This window comes from Ictalurus furcatus, chromosome 7 (genome assembly GCF_023375685.1).
Source record: "Ictalurus furcatus strain D&B chromosome 7, Billie_1.0, whole genome shotgun sequence".
NCBI lineage: Eukaryota > Metazoa > Chordata > Actinopteri > Siluriformes > Ictaluridae > Ictalurus > Ictalurus furcatus.
The window spans coordinates 15,112,096-15,128,967 of NC_071261.1; the positions used below are offsets into that span (position 1 = coordinate 15,112,096).

A 16,872-nucleotide genomic window follows, 5' to 3' on the forward strand; every position below is an offset into this window, starting at 1 on the left:
TATTTCCCGAGAGCGGAGCGGAACACAACCTCACCAAGACCAGGACCGGGAGATGCCTGAGCGATCGCACATGGGGAGCTTCTTAACAGTCTGAGAGGAGACAAAAATGGAGAGGCGGAAGAGAGGACTGTGGGCGGAGAGAGAGAGAGAGAGCGAGAGCGAGAGAGAGAGAGAGAGAGAGAGAGAGAGAGAGAGATTATTAGGGTGAGGTCGCTGACTGGCTTAAAGGAACAGTAAACTAACCTCTGAACTAAACTAACATCTCATTTTTACATTAATTACATACATCTTATATCTAAAGTTTTTTTTTTGTTTTGTTTTTTTAAAATCACATTCAAATGAAATAATTACTCAAATCCTACGCTCTCAGAAATAAAGGTACCAAACGATACTCGTTATTGACCACCAATGATACAGCAAATGTACTGGAATAAAGTTGGTTTGACGTTGGACGTTCGATATTCGCACATATGCGGAAATTAAGGGACCGTCTCTAAAGTTACATACGACATTGTTAAGCACGTTTCTAACTTCAATAGCATTTGAAGGGAATGACTTACAGTCATATAACCAACTGTAAAGTGTTCATCTAGGTGTCAGCTATAATGCACAGCTATAATCATATGTAAATTAGATATGAATTTCACTACAGAATGGGGTCATACACAAAATAGCCATAATTTAAAGCTCAATAGCATTTGAAGGGAATGATGTACAGTCATGAAGCCAACTGTAAAGTGTTCATCTAGGTATCATCTATAACACACACCTTTTAGATTATAGTGGCATTATAGCTGACACCTAGTCAAACACTTTACAGTTCGTTGTGTGACTGTACATCATTCCCTTCAAATGCTATTGAGCTTTAAATAATGGAATATTTTGTGTATGGGCCCATTCTCCAGTGAAATTCATATCTAATTTACATATGATTTTTTTTTAGCATATTTTAATAAATATCAAAAATCGAATAGGTGTGCGTCATACCTGACACCTAGATGAACACTTTACAGTTGGTTGTGTGACTGTACATCATTTCCTTCAAATGCTATTGAGCTTTAAATTATGATATATTTTATGTATGAGCCCATTCTGTAGTGAAATACATGGCAATATTTACATATGATTTAATAGCTTATTTTAATAAATTTCAGAAATCTAAAAGGTGTGCATTATAGCTGACACCTACATGAACACTTTACAGTTGGTTGTGTAAGTCATTCCCTTCAAATGCTATTGAGCTTTAAATTATGGTATATTTTGTGTATGAGCCCATGCAGTAATAAAATACATGGCAAAATTTATATATGATTTAATAGTTTATTTTGTTAAATATCAAAAATCTAAGAGGTGTGCATTATAGCTGACACCTAGATGAACACTTTACAGTTGGTTGTGTGACTGTAAGTCATTGCCTTCAAATGCTATTGAAGTTAGAATCGTGTTTAACAATGTCATATATAACTTTAGAGACGGTCCCTTAATTTCCGCATATCCGTGAATATCGAACGTCCAACGTCAAACCAACTTTATTCCAGTAGCAAACATACCTTTAGCATGTAGCTTTCACTTGGAAATGTGCAGAGGCATAGTCAGTCCGACTGAAAACTAACAAATATTAGAAATCACAGAAATTCTAACGGTTTCCAATACAAATACCATTACAAACCATCAGCTGTTAACCAATAAAACCATTACCAAATGGTTTATGTTATGTAGTAGGACATATTAAGCATATACAGTTGGTATTGAACCTGTCAACATTTTTTTTCAGTAAATATATTTCCAATGAGGTTATTCACGTGAAATTTTCACCAGACTTTGATATTAACTCAAGAAATCCAAACATATAAAAAAAAAATGCAAACATTAAGATCCATAAATGAAGTTATGTGTAATAAAGAAGAATGACACAGGAAAAAGTATTGTACACACTAACTGAAATTTATTTAATACTTATTGGAGAAGCCTTTGTTGGTAATGACAGCTTCAAGATGCTTCCTGTATGAAGAAATTATTGGGTCGCAGTATTCAGGTGTGATTTTTGGCCCATTCTTCTAAACATATTGTCTTTAAATCTTGTTCAATTGGATTCAAGTCAGGTTATTGACCGGGCCATTCTAACACCTTGATTTTTTTCTCTCTGAAACCAATTGAGAGTTTCCTTTGCTATATGCCTTGGATCGTTGTCCTGCAAGAAGGGTCACCCACGTCTCATCGTCATCATCCTGGTGGATGGCAGCAGATTCTTCTCAAGAATCTTCCGGTAAAGGGCTCCATTCATTGTTCCTTCAATTATATGAAGTCTGTCAGTACCATGCGATGAAAAACAGCCCCACACCATGATGCGTCCACCTCCAAACTTCACTGTTGGTATAGTGTTTTTAGGGTGATGTGCAGTGCCATTTCTTCTCCAAACATGGTGTGTAGTATGACAGTAAAAAAAAGTTCAATTTTGCTCTCGTCTGACCAGACAACACTCTCCCAGTATTTCACTGTTTGGGGCCAGTGAACAGTTGGCTTTTGTTAGCTAGCTATACTCACTGAGCACTTTATTAGGAACACTACACTAATACTGGGTAGGGCCTCTGTTTGCTCTCAAAGCAGCCTCAATTCTTCATGCCATGGCTTCCACAAGACATTGGAAACATTCCTCTGAGATTCTGGTCCATGTTGACATGATTGCATTACGCAATTCTTGCAGATTTTTCAGGTGCACTTTCATGCTGCTAATCTCCCGTTCTACCACATCCTAAATCTGTTCTATTGGATTCAGATCGGGGGACTGGGAAGGTCAAGATCATTAAAATCATTGTTATGTTCATAAAACTATTATTAAGTTATTTTTTGCTTTGTAACATGGTGCATTATCATGTTGCAAGTAGCAATTAGATGATGGGTAAATTGTGGCCGTGAAGGGATGCACATGGTCAACAACAATACTCAAATAGGCTGTGGCATTCAAGCGATGATTTTTTGGTATTAACGGACCCACAGTGTGCCAAGAAAACATTCCCCCCACCAGCCTGGACTATTGACACAAGGCAGGTTGGGTCCACAGATTCATGCTGTTGATGCCAAATTCTGACCCTACCATCTGTGCACCTCAGCAGAAATCAAGATTCATCAGATCAGGCTACGTTTATCCAGTCTTCTACTGTCCAGTTTTGGTGAGTCTGTGCCCACTTCAGCTCAGATTTCAGTTTTTGGCTGACAGAAGTGGAATCTAACATGATCGTCTGCTGTTGTAGCTCATTCAACTCAAAATTCAGCGTGTTGTGTATTTTGAGATGCTTTTCTGCTCACCACAGTTGTACAGAGTGGTTATCGGCATTACTGTAGCCTTTCTGTCAGTTCGAACCAGTCTGGCCATTCATCCATTGACCTCTCTCATCAACAAGGCGTTTCAATCTGTAGAACGGCAGCTCACTGGATGTTTTTCTTTATTGCATCATTCTTAGTAAACTCTAGAGAATGTTGTGTGTGAAAATCCCAGGAGATCAGCAATTATAGAAATACTCAAACCAGCCTGTCTGGCATCAACAATCATGCCATTGTCAAAATCACGGAGATCACATTTCCCCCCATTCTGATGTTTGATATGAGCACTATAAGAAGCTGTTGGCCTGTATCTGCATGATTTTATGCACTGTAGTGCTGCCACATGATTGGCTGATTAGATAATTGCAGAATGAACAGGTGTACAGGTATTTCTAATAAAGTGTTCAGTGAGTGTAAACTTGCTTGTTTCTGTAAGACTTTACTCTAAACTTTAAAATTTCCCAGAGATGTCATAGTGGATGTTCAGTTATCAACTAGCCTATCACGGCGATATTTACCAAATTGTTCAGTTTCATATCATATGACATTTGTAACTGCACTGACGACAATAACAACAACAACCATGGTGGCTTAGTGGTTAGCATGTTTGCCTCGCACCTCTGGGGTTGGGGGTTTGAGTCTCACCACCTGTGAGAGTGGAGTTTGCATGTTTTCCCTATGCTTTGAGGGTTTCCTCCGAGTAATCCAGTTTCCTCCCTCATTCCAATGACATGCATTATAGGCTGATTGGCATCTCTAAATTGTCTGTAGTGTGTGCGTGATTGTGTGATCCCTCTCCTTCCCTGGGATAGACTCTGGGCTCCCTGTAGGATAGGATAGGAAGGATGGATGGATGGAACTTACTGGGGTGACCAGAGGTGTGGCTATGGTTGACACTAGTGTGGCCCTGGTCACCCCTTGGAAATGTATATTGTATATATTTATATTAAAGAAAATGCACAGTCAAAAAAAGGCACACACACACACACACACACACACACACATATATATATATATATATATATATATATATATATATATATATATATATATATATATATAATTGGACCTTTAATGACCATTGATGTGCCTTTAAAGCGTTACTTTAAAACCTAATTAAAGGTATACCACATGCACCTTCCTACTGGTTGTACCACACCTGTGCAAGGAAAAGTACAGTTTGATACATTACTTGCCAAACGTTTGTGGACACCTGACCATCATACCCATATGTGCTTTTCTGAACATTCCATTCCACATTTAGTTTCTACTTTCCTGTTATAATAACCTCCACTCTTCTGGGAAGGATTTCAACTAGATTTTGGAGTGTGGTTGTGGGCTTTAGTGCTCATTCAGCCACAAGAGCATTAGTGAGCTAAGGCACTGATGTTGGGTGAGGAGGCCTGGTGTGCACCTGGGGTGCAGTCCATGTTCCAAGTTCCAGAGTTGAGCTCAGGGCTCTGTGCAGGTCACTCAAGGTCTTCCACTGCAACCTTGGCAAACCATGTCTTCATGGAGGTCACTGTATGCACAGTGGCATTGTCATGCTGGAACAGGTTTGGGCCTGTAAGTTCCAGTGAAGGGAATTTGTAATGCTACAGCATACAATAATTATACGGAACAAAGTGTTTGAATTGAATGATTGCTCTCATGGTGTGACTATATAGTTAAAAACCATAAACCACATACTACACTTACATTCATCATACTATATAAACACAAATGTCACAAATGTAGTGACATAATTGACATTTTATGAACTTTGCCGCCCCCAGCTGGCAAACTAAATATTTAACATTTAAAAACGCGCAAAAAAAAGAAGCGTTAACATTGTCCATTTTGATGACAAAGCACAAATAGCTAATTGATCATATTATCGCTTCCGCGTTTAGTTTAGAATGTTTTTTGTGCCTGTGTAGTTTTGAAATATAATAATAGTATATTATAAATATAATAATAATAATAATAATAATATCTTGATTTATATTTATATTATTTGCGCAATTATAAATAATTACAATTTACATACAAAGTTGATATGTAACCGAATAAGAAACACGACCACACCCAGAATAACACATTTCCATATTGTGCGTCATTCGAACCGGAAGTATATTTCTTCCGCGGCCATCTTGGTGCAACTGAGTTCTGAGAATACGGATGGGACGAACCCCGCGTCACTGTGTAACAGTGCTGAAGGAATGCTGTATGTTGCTTGAATGTTTTTCTGGGTTGGAGTCACTGTGTTGCGCGGCAAAAGCGAGGGACAAAACAAAAGCATGTGAACATAATTTTCAGCTCAGGTGTGTATGACAGACACGGTTTCGAAAGTTCGAAAGCCAACGATTTCGAAATGTGGATATTTGCTGGTGGAGCACAGTAAATGTTTGGCTAATGTTAAATAGTTGTTGTTGCTAACGTGTGTGCGTGGAGCATGTGACTGCTAACATGCTAACCGTGAACTTCTGTTCAGTTAGCGTTAAGATTGTGATTTGTGAGTATCTCTTTGTAGGTGCGGGTCTAGTATGCGGTTTGGTGAGGAGCTGCTAATGAGAGTCTAGACACTGAGGAGCCAGTAGGTTATGTAACATTTAAACACACGTGAAAACACACGTGTAAACACATTCTGCACGCGGGAACTGTTAGGAAGTTGACAGGAACAAAAAGTCACGTGTTAAAGTCTTGTTAATCTGACTATTTTGGTGTAATCCTTATGTTTCCATCTGTTGTAGCCGTGATCTTGTATGAACATGCAGGTTTAACATGCATGAATATGAGCTGTCCTGTTGTTTCATTGCAACTGCTCTGTTTATGCCCTGAATCTTTGTTTTTTTTTTTTTTAAAACTTGAAATGTTTTTACTTTCTGTTCCAGGTAATTATAGTGCAACAGGTCCCTTCCTGAAACTCAGCATCCCGACATGGGCCTGCGGTCAGCTCAGAAGAAACACTTCCCCTTGCGGGGCATTGATGGCGTGGTGCAGCTCTTTGAGTATGAGTTGGGAAACCCCGAGCCAGATCTGGCACTGCTATCTCTGGTGCTGGGCTTCGTCGAGCACTTCTTGGCAGTCAACCGTGTGGTACCTGTCAACGTCCCCGGAGTGCGCTTTGAACCCCTTAAAGGCGACTGCCTCAACTCCTGCTTCCCTACAGTAGACCTGGGCTTAATATCAGCACTGCACGAACGTTTCACGGCCCAGATCCGTGGTGCGGTGGATCTGTCACTGTACCGCAGGCCAGCCTCGGGTTCGAGCAGAGAGCTCGTCAAGAAGGTCTCGGATGTGATCTGGAACAGTCTGAGCCGATCGTACTTCAAGGACAGAGCCCACATTCAGTCTCTCTTCAGTCTCATAACGGGTAGGAGAAAGAAACATGGCAAGACGCCTTTTTTTTTCCTTAACCTTTTATTTATTTATTTATTTTTTAAAACTTTCTCTTTAGGAAGCACCTAGGTCTATCCTAATCGAAGTCCTTTTGTCAGTGTGGTTATATTAGCGGGCATTTCAGGGCCACTTCAAATAGATAAGAGCAGTATTACTAAACAAGTAATAACTAGTTTAGTCGTTGTAGTGTTACGTTGCCTCAATCCAAGGTTTCGCCACTGTCGATACGTTTAGCCAAGTCACGATTTGCCCAGAAAATGTCATTGGTCCATCTCTGTTTTGGTTTCCGATCAGGCACAAAGTTGGACAGCTCGGGCGTGGCATTCGCAGTGGTGGCTGCGTGTCAGGTTCTTGGACTGAAGGATGTTCACCTGGCCTTGTCTGAGGACCACGCCTGGGTAATCTTTGGCAAAGGGGGTGAAGAAACCGCTGAGGTCACATGGCATGGCAAGGGCAACGAGGACAGGAGAGGCCAGACAGTCAGTGCTGGAGTCAACGAGAGGGTGAGATTAGTGTAGTTACACTTTACATTGCACTTCATAGAAATCAGGCATAGAAATACGTGTTAATTAACATAAGAATCAGCATTATTTAAAAGATGACGAGGAAACAGACTTGTTCGACTACATTTTGTTACGGTATTTATCTCCGTAGAGCTGGTTGTATTTGAAAGGATCCTACATGAAGTGCAACCGCAACATGGAGGTAGCATTCATGGTTTGCGCCATCAACCCGTCTTTAGATCTACACACAGACAGCTCTGAGCTGCTACAACTTCAGCAGGTGAGCTCGAGGACGGTGCATGCTTTTAATGAAAAGAGGCTAAGCAGGAGACGTTGTCTTGTAACGGTCTTTTTCTTCCATCACAGAGGCTGCTCTGGTTGCTGTATGAGCGAGGAGACTTGGACAGGTGTGTTATAAAGATTGTAAATAATTACAGTTGTGGTTATCTTGAAACTCCTGCTCAGCGATCTGAACTATTTATTTGTCTCTCAGGTATCCAATGGCAATGGGTACTCTTGCTGACCTTGAAGATCAAGAACCTTTGGGCAAAGGAGACCCTCTTTCAATCCATCTCAAGGTGCTCGGGCTTTGATATTTAGCTTTTATCATCAGAAAGAAATGGGGGGGGAACAGACACTTGCATTTGTATGTATCCTCACAGCTCCTGTGAGTCTTTGGTTGAATTTACTATTTGAGTGTGTTCAGTATGTTGCAGGCAGTATGACTGGTTGATATGATCGCACACCAGGAGGCCACATACCCCCTGTGGCCCTACACTATACTAGAGTCAGTGAGGGAGGCGAATATCTGCTCCAAAGTGGGCCTCTTTTTGTTAGCAAGACCTTTTGTTGCCAGCAAATTAGTCTGTGCAACTCTTGCTGAGACAAGGACGTGTCTGTACCTGTGATGTCTGGGGTTCAGGCGCAGGCTGATTTTGAAAGTTCTTCGTTCCAGCAAGCCCAAGAGAACTGCACCTGCACCATTAGTGATCCTAATGTCCTCAGCAGGAGGTAGTACCAAAAACAAAAAAAACGGCCTGGCGGACTCCAGTTGGCGAGCGCAGTTATTTCCGCCACAAGTTGGCTAGCGTTCTCAATGAATCTGGCATCACGCTAGTGAATAGTGTGGGCCATTTTAGTGTTCGAGTGCACAGCGAGGCCAAATGGCTTAATACTTCTTGATGGCGGCACACAGGAGCCAGTCGTCCAAATATGACAATATCCTGATGCCTCGGTCTGTTACAGGAGACAGTGCTGCTTGCATACATCTTGTACATCTCAGTATGACATCTGTGGAGATGGAGCAAAGCTGAAGGATAAGACTTTGAGTTAGAAGATGATGACGAAGAAACCTTTATTTGTTAAATTTGCATCACAGCACAGTGGAATTCTTGTTTTTTTTGCATATCCCAGCTTGTTATGAAGCAAAGGTCAGAGTGCAGGGTCATCCATGATACAGCACTCCTGGAGCAGAGAGGGTTAAGGGCCTTGCTCAAGGGCCTGACAGTGGCACCTTGGTAGTGATTGCTTGAACCCTCAGACTTCGGATCAGTAACCCAGAGCAACCGTTGAGCAATCACTGCCCCTTGAATTCGGATGCATGTCACTGGGGTACTAATTGTAAAAATCATCTGTGTTCCAGTGTGTATGAGAACAAAGAAATTGGTATTGTGCAGATCCACTGATAGAAAGCAGTTGCACAGTGTGAATCTGACAGGTTTAGCAACTTTAGGGAGGGCTTGTAAAAACCAGCTCAGCCTTTTCAAACCTACAGTCAGATGGAAACATTGAGTACACTGAGTAGGATCCTTTGATCTGAACTGTGGGGTCTATTGTTTTCTTTTCTTTTTTTAATATAATGATTGTGCTGCTATCTAAGGAGGAATGAACTTCTTCAGTCAGAGTAGCAATCTTGTTGGAGTTGGATATGGACAAGGCCCTGAGAACATTGGGGCTGAATGCAGAACTGGAGCTTGTATCCCTGTGACCCTGTTACCAGGAACTGATGACCTGATTGTTGCTGCCCTATCAGCTGTAAATCATCCCAATGTTAGCCCTAGGCCTTCTAGGCCCTGTAGTGATTGGGGGCCCTTTATTATTTTGGTGTGGAGTGGGGGATGGATGCTGCTTAAGACCTGACCTGTGGGGTGAATGGGAGGTGTTCAGGCACCTGCTTGGAGCCTGAGTGACTGTAGGGCTCGCATGAGGTTGCATGGTTTTGTGGGCATCAGAACACAGGCCATGTTAAGATGACCAAAATAAAGCGATTCATGTTAGCGGATTCAGCTAACATAGCAAGCTCAGCAGTGGACCGTATGCGGTACGCTAGCACCACTAACAGTTGGATACCTGCAGCTCAGACTGTAGTCACAAGTTGTAATTGTGTACACAAAGATGCGTATAAAGCGAGAGATTCATGACGGCATCATACGGTCTCAGCATGCATGCACATGTGTACAGAAGGAATTCGTGATCTTTTTAATCCCACTGGTGTTTGAAAGGGGTAAGATAGAATTAATTTTGGCCACACCAGATTTTCATCACTAACCACATACTTCACCTTTCACTGTGTTTTTTCAAGGCTGTGGAGTCCGCCAAGAAGTACTACAACAATGAGCATATCTACCCGTTTATGTACTTGGCCGGATACCACTACAGACACAGGAATGTGCAGGACGCTCTGGGGGCCTGGGCCGAGGCTGCTACAGTCATACAAGAGTAAGTATCAGGGCTAGCACTTAAAAAAAAAAAAAAAAAATGTTTTTAAATGTTTAACTTTCTTTTCACCATATTGATGACTTTGTTGCAAAAACATGACCTGATAGATTTTATTTACATAACCTTATGTAATTTTTATTCTGAAGTAATGTTACAGTAATTTATTTCCAGCAGATGGCAGTGTTGGTCTGTTGTTTAGTGATGACATACTTGTGCATGTTTGTGTTGGAGAGCAAATACTTGTGATTAGTGGTCTCTCTTTCAGAAAGCTATCATCCTGTAAGATGTTTCAGTCTCAAGAACAATGTAGGGCTAAAGATTGTGTAAAGATTCTCTCCTATACACCACACACAAGTGTTTTTGGCTATGCTCTAACTAAGCAAAATCCCACATCCGTATATTTTCAGTTGTGATTAAGCTGCTGTAAATGCAGCATTATAAGGGCTGCTGGAGCCATTCTACAGGTTGTCCCAAAGTTCTCCAGACTATGTTTGCCAGCCCCACGTCAGTTATGCCTTTGTCAGTTGGATGTTCATGGACGTTCACTTCTTGGTTGGTCTGCAACACTTCCAGTCTTTTTGAATTTGTTAATAAGTTTGGCAACAGTGTTTTGTGTGAGTGTGTATGTTTCCTGTTAAAGTCCATCACATCCTCGCGACAGGTTTCCGATCCAGCCATGAGAATGATTTCAATACATTTTTCTTTTGTCAAAGACATTCTTAAAGGCTATCTGAAAATAAATAAATAATATAAATTAAGTAATAAACACTTTTTAGCAAAATGTCTTCCAAAATGGTTATGACCCCCAATGTATGACTCCCTGTATTTCTTAGTATTGTTCTACTCGGCAAGAGTCTTATCTGCCAGCATCCTAACCCTGTTAGCACTGAGGAAAATATGGGGAGGGGATCTGGATCTGTACCTTTCTCTCTGTAAGCACATGCTGCGCAGACTGAACAACTAAAAATAGTTGTATCTGGTTTGCTTATGTGTCCCGAAGGATGTCTGCACCGGACACGCCCAAAACCCAGCCTCTTCCCTTTCCCTCTCTTCCTGTTTCCTGTTCCTTTTGGACACAGAGTGCTCCCTCCTTCTCTTTCCAAACAACTATTTCTGGACATGTTGTACATTTTGAATGTTTTTACAAACAATTTTCAAACATGTTGTAGACCCTTTAAAAGAAATAGTTTTTGAAAAGCTAGTCCTGCACTTAACTGACCAAAAAGTATTTGTCTGTGTTTTGGCAGCTTGGAACACTCGGTTAGTGCTGTCACACAGTGCTAATTAGTTAATAAACTGTGTAATAATTAGATAATTATCTGTGAGTTTCAAGCACACTGTGAGTTGAGTGAATTGTAATGTAATGACATGGGTCTTACAGGATACAGTTTGAAAACTGGTGTTGTAATTAGTGAGCAAAATCAACACACGTTTAGGGCAGACCAAACCTTAAATATTTATTAAAGCTAGGTATTCTTTATTAAAACTTGAACTTGCTATCAAAACTGTGCATCCACTGTTTTAGTCATTAGACAAGTGATTTCTTAAATTATATGTGCTGCTTATGTTTGAGGTTTTATGTTGTGAAATGCGTCATTTAAGAGACCTTGAGAGTAAAAGTTCTCTGATCACGAGTTTCCTCTTGTTTATTCTCAGTTACAACTACTGCCGTGAGGATGAGGAGATCTATAAGGAGTTCTTCGATATAGCGAATGATGTCATCCCCACCCTTCTCAAGGAGACGGCTGCTGAGAGTGGAGGAGAGGGCACTGAGGGAGCAGAAAAGGTATAATTTAAGCTAACAAGTTAGAAACAACTACCATTTCTCAAATTATCACAAACGTATGTGAAACTCAACTGTTTTCTCGCATGTTTGTTTGTGTTCTTCCTGAAGGACCAACCAAGGCAGGCTGCAGCCCTCTCTGCCTTACAGGACCCAGAATGCTTTGCGCACTTGTTGCGTTTCTATGATGGAATCTGTAAGTGGGAAGAGGGAAGTCCCACACCAGTGCTTCATGTAGGCTGGGCCACCTTCCTGGTTCAGTCTCTCAGCCGCTTCGATGCTCAGGTAAACCTACTTAGGATAATAAAAGCTTAGTGGTAGATTTTTACATATTTGGACAAGCACAAATTTGATCCTCTTTGAAACGGTGCAAAATAATAAAGTTGATGCACTATCAAATTTAAATAAATAAATAAAAACAGATCAGTCACATGGAAAAGGTAAGTACACCCCTGTATTTATCACACCTTCAAATCCATAAAATTAAGATCAGGTGTGCCAGTGATTAGAACCTGCTTAGGGAGTGCAGGTGGAACCTGTCTTATTAAATCTAGTGTCTGGTGTTCCCTTTGTTATTGAGGTGTGTGGTGTCATCATGCCAAGATTTAAAGTGTTCTGAAAGGCCTTCAGAAAAACGGTTGTGGATGCCTATGAGTATGTTCATATTCCAAATATGAAAAAAATAAAACAATTTCCATGGGGTGTACTTATTTTTTCGCATAACTGTATACATATGTAGTTGAACTTAAGAAGCCTATTGATCACTGACCTCATCTAAAACTGTGTATTAGAAATGCAATATATTAATATATGAATTGCACAGAACCTAGCATGGACCTAATGTTCTGTTGGGATTCTTGAAAAGCCACATGGTTTAGGGAAAAAGTACTCCAAAGTTCATACAAAGAGAAACTAGGTTATAGGTTCTACTCTTTGTACATGCAAATAAGAAAGTTACACCAAATCCAAGTCACAACAAACACAATATATTTCCATAATAGACCAGAAAAACACCTTGTACCAAACAGTAGCTACTGTATGACAGTTAGTTCTGCCTGATTCCTGAGTTGCTAGCCATGTCTAAAACGTCATTTTAAAGCTGTGAGGGGAGCTCATTGCAAAAGTAAATAAATTTTGGGGGTTAGTATTTTAGTTCAGAATAACTTCTTTTTTCCATGTAAAATATTGTCACTCTTAGTTTATTTTAATTTGATAAAATTTTATTTTATTTTTATACCTCAGCCACTGAGTGCTGGAGGCGTTATTTTTTTCAGGTCGTCCATCCAAGATTCTCAGTAGCGCAATATCTCAACAATGAGCGGTTGAATGTATGTCGGATTTATATGGTATTATCTTTTATAACCAGCAGATCCAAATAGAGGCATGGTTAAATGTCAAATAGCTTTTCTTCAATAGCTTCCTTCATGTTTGTCATACAGAGCTGCTACTTACACGCCATTTTCAGGAACTCAAGGCCCATTTTCTGGCTAGCTATGACTTTTATCACTGGCCTTTCCATGTGTCTGTCCATCCGTCCGTCTTTCTGTCGGTCATATATCATACATATCCTATATATATGTTCTGTCTGTCAGATTCTTCTTAGCATGATATCTCAAGAACAAGTTGTTGAATATTTGTAGGATCTTTAGATGGATTTATCATTGTAATCAGCAGATGAACTGATTAGATTTTGAAATTGATCCCAATAGGATCGAATGTCTGAAATAGTTTTTCTTCGATGGCTTCTTCCTGCTTGAAGTATATTTTAAAGTTGTTTCTGTCATACAAATTCGCCACAAGAAAGATTAGACTTGTGGTGGAGGCATCCCCATAGACGCTGTAGGCGTTGAGTTGAATTTGTTTACTCGAGATTGCACTGTGCACTATGCTACAGTGTGGCAAAATAGTACTAGTAGCATTTCTACAGTAGGTACAGTGTACAAATTGCTACAGTGTATCTGCATTATCAGAGTAGTGTGACCCCAAAAAATGCTGTTTCACAATGTTGCATTCTTGCAAGAGGGGAATTCCTCCTTTAGTGGATTAATTCTTCTTTCTCTCAGATAAGACAGAAAGTAACAATCATTACCAAAGAGGCAGAGCCACAAGACGATGATGATCAAGCCAGCGACGACCCCCGTGAGGGCAGAAGGAGAGGCCCACGACGCGAGTCCAAAGTTGAGGAATCTGCAGGATCCTCTCCACCAGCTACCAGTGCAGCTCCGCCCTCCCAGCCTGGCCAGCCCAAAAAAGTAGGTGGAGAAGGAGGCCGCCGTCGTTCTTCAGCTGGAGGACGAGGGAAAGAGACAGACGGGAAGAACGAAACGTCTTCCCCAAACAGTCCTGTTCCTTCCCCTACCCAAGCAGCGGTAGTGTCCAGCGGCCCCATGGTGACATTCCACAGTGAGAAGATGAAGGGCATGAAGGAGCTGCTCTCGGCAGCCAAGATCAACTCAAGTGCCATTAAGCTGCAACTCACCGCCCAGTCACAAGTTCAGATGAAGCGGCAGAAGCCCACCCCCTCCGGTGACTACAGCCTATCCTTCATGAAACGCCCTCGCAAGACTCTCTAGAATGTTCCTTAAAAGATCATTTTCTTTTCCAGCTTACTGTCACCTTGAGTAAACATTACTTTGCCTGCACTACTGTAGGATGCAGTATTTTCAAAGTTGATGGTGAAAACTGTCAGCTCACTGAATGGTCTGTCATGTACCAGAACTGACTGTTAATATGATCCAATAGCAGGATTCCCCAGTTCCATCCCTCAAGAGCCACAGCACTGTATAATTTACATTTTTCCACGCTCTTACTAGGGCAGCACAATATGAAAAGACTATTGCTACACAGTGGGATTGTGAGATGCCTTGCAAAATATTAAAACAAGGAGGTGAACCCGTGATGTGTCACGGTCTGCATTTATTTGCCCAAAACGACATTAAAAAAACAAATCATAACAATACCATAATTGTTTTAAACATCCACATGAAACTTATTTAGAACAATTGCAATTAATCCAAAGGCTTACAAAACATGATCTAAAAAGGTGATTGCTTAGTGCCATTAAATGTTCAGAACTACAGGGTGTCCAAAAAGTCTCCATATTTAGGGGAGTATGTGTGCCAGTGTCATGGCAGTTGTGCCTTTTTCAGTGGCTGTTCGTGGACCTCCACTTCTTCCAGTCTTTTTGAATTTGTTAATAAGTTCGGCAACAGTGCTCTGTGTGATGTGCATGTCATGTGTCATGTTTCTTCATAAAGTCCATTGCAACCTTACGACAGCTTCCCGATGCAGTCATGAGAATGAGTTCAATGTGTTCTTCTTTTGTCAAAGGTGTTCTTAAAGGCTGGAAAAAGTATATAATATGAACCATGTATGAAAAATTTTGGAAGACATTTCACTAAGAAATGTTAATTTGCCCCGTGTGTGGAGAGTTTTGATACACTCTGTGTATAAATAGTAGGAAATGTCAGAGTTTCACCAGGTGAAGGGATTTCACAGGCCACCACATGTACTACGCAGCCCTAGTTCAAATCTGCAGTGTTCTGCAAATTATAACTTTAGATTCATTTGTGTCTTAAAAACACTGAGCTATCTTTGACTGGAATGAGAGAATTTGGCTGTGTACTAAGAAATTAACTAAATCTTGCTGTATTTACTTTCACAATAATTGCATAATATGAATTTGAAATCACATTGTGCCAAAGTTTGTAGTGTTTACGAGCTGTAAACATGTGGGGTCCCCCCCAAATGTCATACTTTTTTTGTAAGGTTTTCTCAAATATTATGTCCTATAATCACATTTGAGTTATAATCTAAGCATGCTGGTGTTTAGAATTGCCTACCTTCTTCATTTTACCTTGTCATATTAGTGCTATGTAAAATGTTCTATTTTATGTGTCCTTTTAGTATATAATGTCAAGGTAAATGTTTTTTTTTTTTGAACTGCTGCTCAGTATGAAACTATTTTTATAATAAACGAGTCTCAAGAAAATTATGAAAAATCTATTTAACGAGAATATTAAATATTCCATGTTTGTATACAGAAATTATTTTATAGCCATATATTGATATTAACCAAAGTATAGTTGGTTACATATCCTTATGATAGATGGAAGGAGGCAGAAATTCAATTTAAACAAGACTGCAGTGGTCAAATGATGTATGCAGCAGTGACTCGTGAGCACAGATCACACTTGACTTGAGAGTCGACAACATGGTCATCCAGCATACAGTCTAACAGCTCATTTTGAGTGCCTTCAGAAATACATTTGTTCAACTGTTCTATACAGCAGCTGTGCTTCCAGTGTGTGCAACAAATATCAGTATCATCAAAATTTCCAGCCCATCTACATCTCAAAAACAAGCCATGCAAAGCACCTTTCTCCATGATTGTTCATCTAGAAAGGTGAGAATTGCAATATGATTGTAGCTGTCAAATAGGAACATCTTTAAATCTTTAAATCACTGGTCACACAAAAGAGGTCCTTGGCATTTCAGTTGAATATAGAAAGTATGGAGTGGTGAATGAGGACTTTAAAACGATCAACATTTGTTGAACAGCTGATGGTGTGGCTCTTCCCCATCTGCCCCTGTGGATGGACTGGCCCTGATTGTATGGTAATATACTGATATTATTACAACCAAACTTGTATAAGTTCAAGAGTTTCAGTCTCTCTTTTTGAGTGTGATTTTAAATCGGGGGTTCTCAAACTTTGTGCAGTCTGTGATTACTTTAACTGTAAAATTTTAAATTTAAACTAACTAACTAAAAAAAATCATAAAATTGAGATTAAAGCACTGGAGTCACATGATTTACTTTCACAATGCTTTTATGAACTTTTTGTAGATTGAAAGTTTTGGTAACTTTGACTATAAACAGAAGGACAGAAATCTCCCAGGTTTCATTAAAATGTATCCATTTGTGGGCCGAAGATGAAAGAAAAAGTCTTATGGGTTTGGAATGACATGAGGGTGAGTAATAGATGACAGAATTTAAATTTTTTATGTGAATATCCCTTTAACTGTTTAAATATCGTACATGTCAAGAATACTGCTATAATTTGTTAAACAAATGATAATTTCTCCATTTTGGCCATGTGAACCTTAAATATTTTAGACCTGAATGTTAACAGCTTCTATTTATAAACACAGTGAATGATTATTGTT

At 40.1% G+C, this 16,872-nt stretch overlaps 1 protein-coding gene across 6 annotated transcripts; it reads left to right on the plus strand.

Moving 5' to 3' along the window:
• The first annotated feature begins 114 nt into the window (after positions 1-114).
• men1 (multiple endocrine neoplasia I) lies at positions 115-14,603 on the plus strand. 6 transcript variants are annotated; one of them, XM_053628846.1, is made up of 11 exons: positions 2,248-2,266; positions 5,834-5,896; positions 6,195-6,676; positions 6,997-7,205; positions 7,357-7,485; positions 7,572-7,612; positions 7,699-7,783; positions 9,787-9,923; positions 11,580-11,709; positions 11,818-11,991; positions 13,770-14,603. In XM_053628846.1, the coding sequence occupies exons 3-11, from the start codon at positions 6,241-6,243 to the stop codon at positions 14,277-14,279; spliced, it is 1,851 nt and encodes a 616-aa protein (XP_053484821.1). In that variant the 5' UTR covers positions 2,248-2,266; positions 5,834-5,896; positions 6,195-6,240; the 3' UTR covers positions 14,280-14,603. The 6 variants fall into 6 exon arrangements, with proteins under 6 accessions (XP_053484823.1, XP_053484822.1, XP_053484821.1 ...); XM_053628845.1 differs by lacking the exon at positions 2,248-2,266 and adding an exon at positions 5,464-5,624 and having other exon boundaries at positions 5,834-5,900; XM_053628842.1 differs by lacking the exon at positions 2,248-2,266 and adding an exon at positions 5,465-5,624.
• Positions 14,604-16,872: the final 2,269 nt, after the last annotated feature.

What these genes read in the sequence shown, in the direction of transcription:
- men1 (XM_053628848.1), top strand. Translation starts at nt 6,241, where the DNA reads ATGGGCCTGCGGTCAGCTCAGAAGAAACACTTCCCCTTGCGGGGCATT. An exon ending in TCTCTTCAGTCTCATAACGG is followed by an intron (nt 6,677 to 6,996) that starts GTAGGAGAAAGA and finishes GTTTCCGATCAG; the next exon opens with GCACAAAGTTGGACAGCTCG. An exon ending in GTGCTGGAGTCAACGAGAGG is followed by an intron (nt 7,206 to 7,356) that starts GTGAGATTAGTG and finishes TTATCTCCGTAG; the next exon opens with AGCTGGTTGTATTTGAAAGG.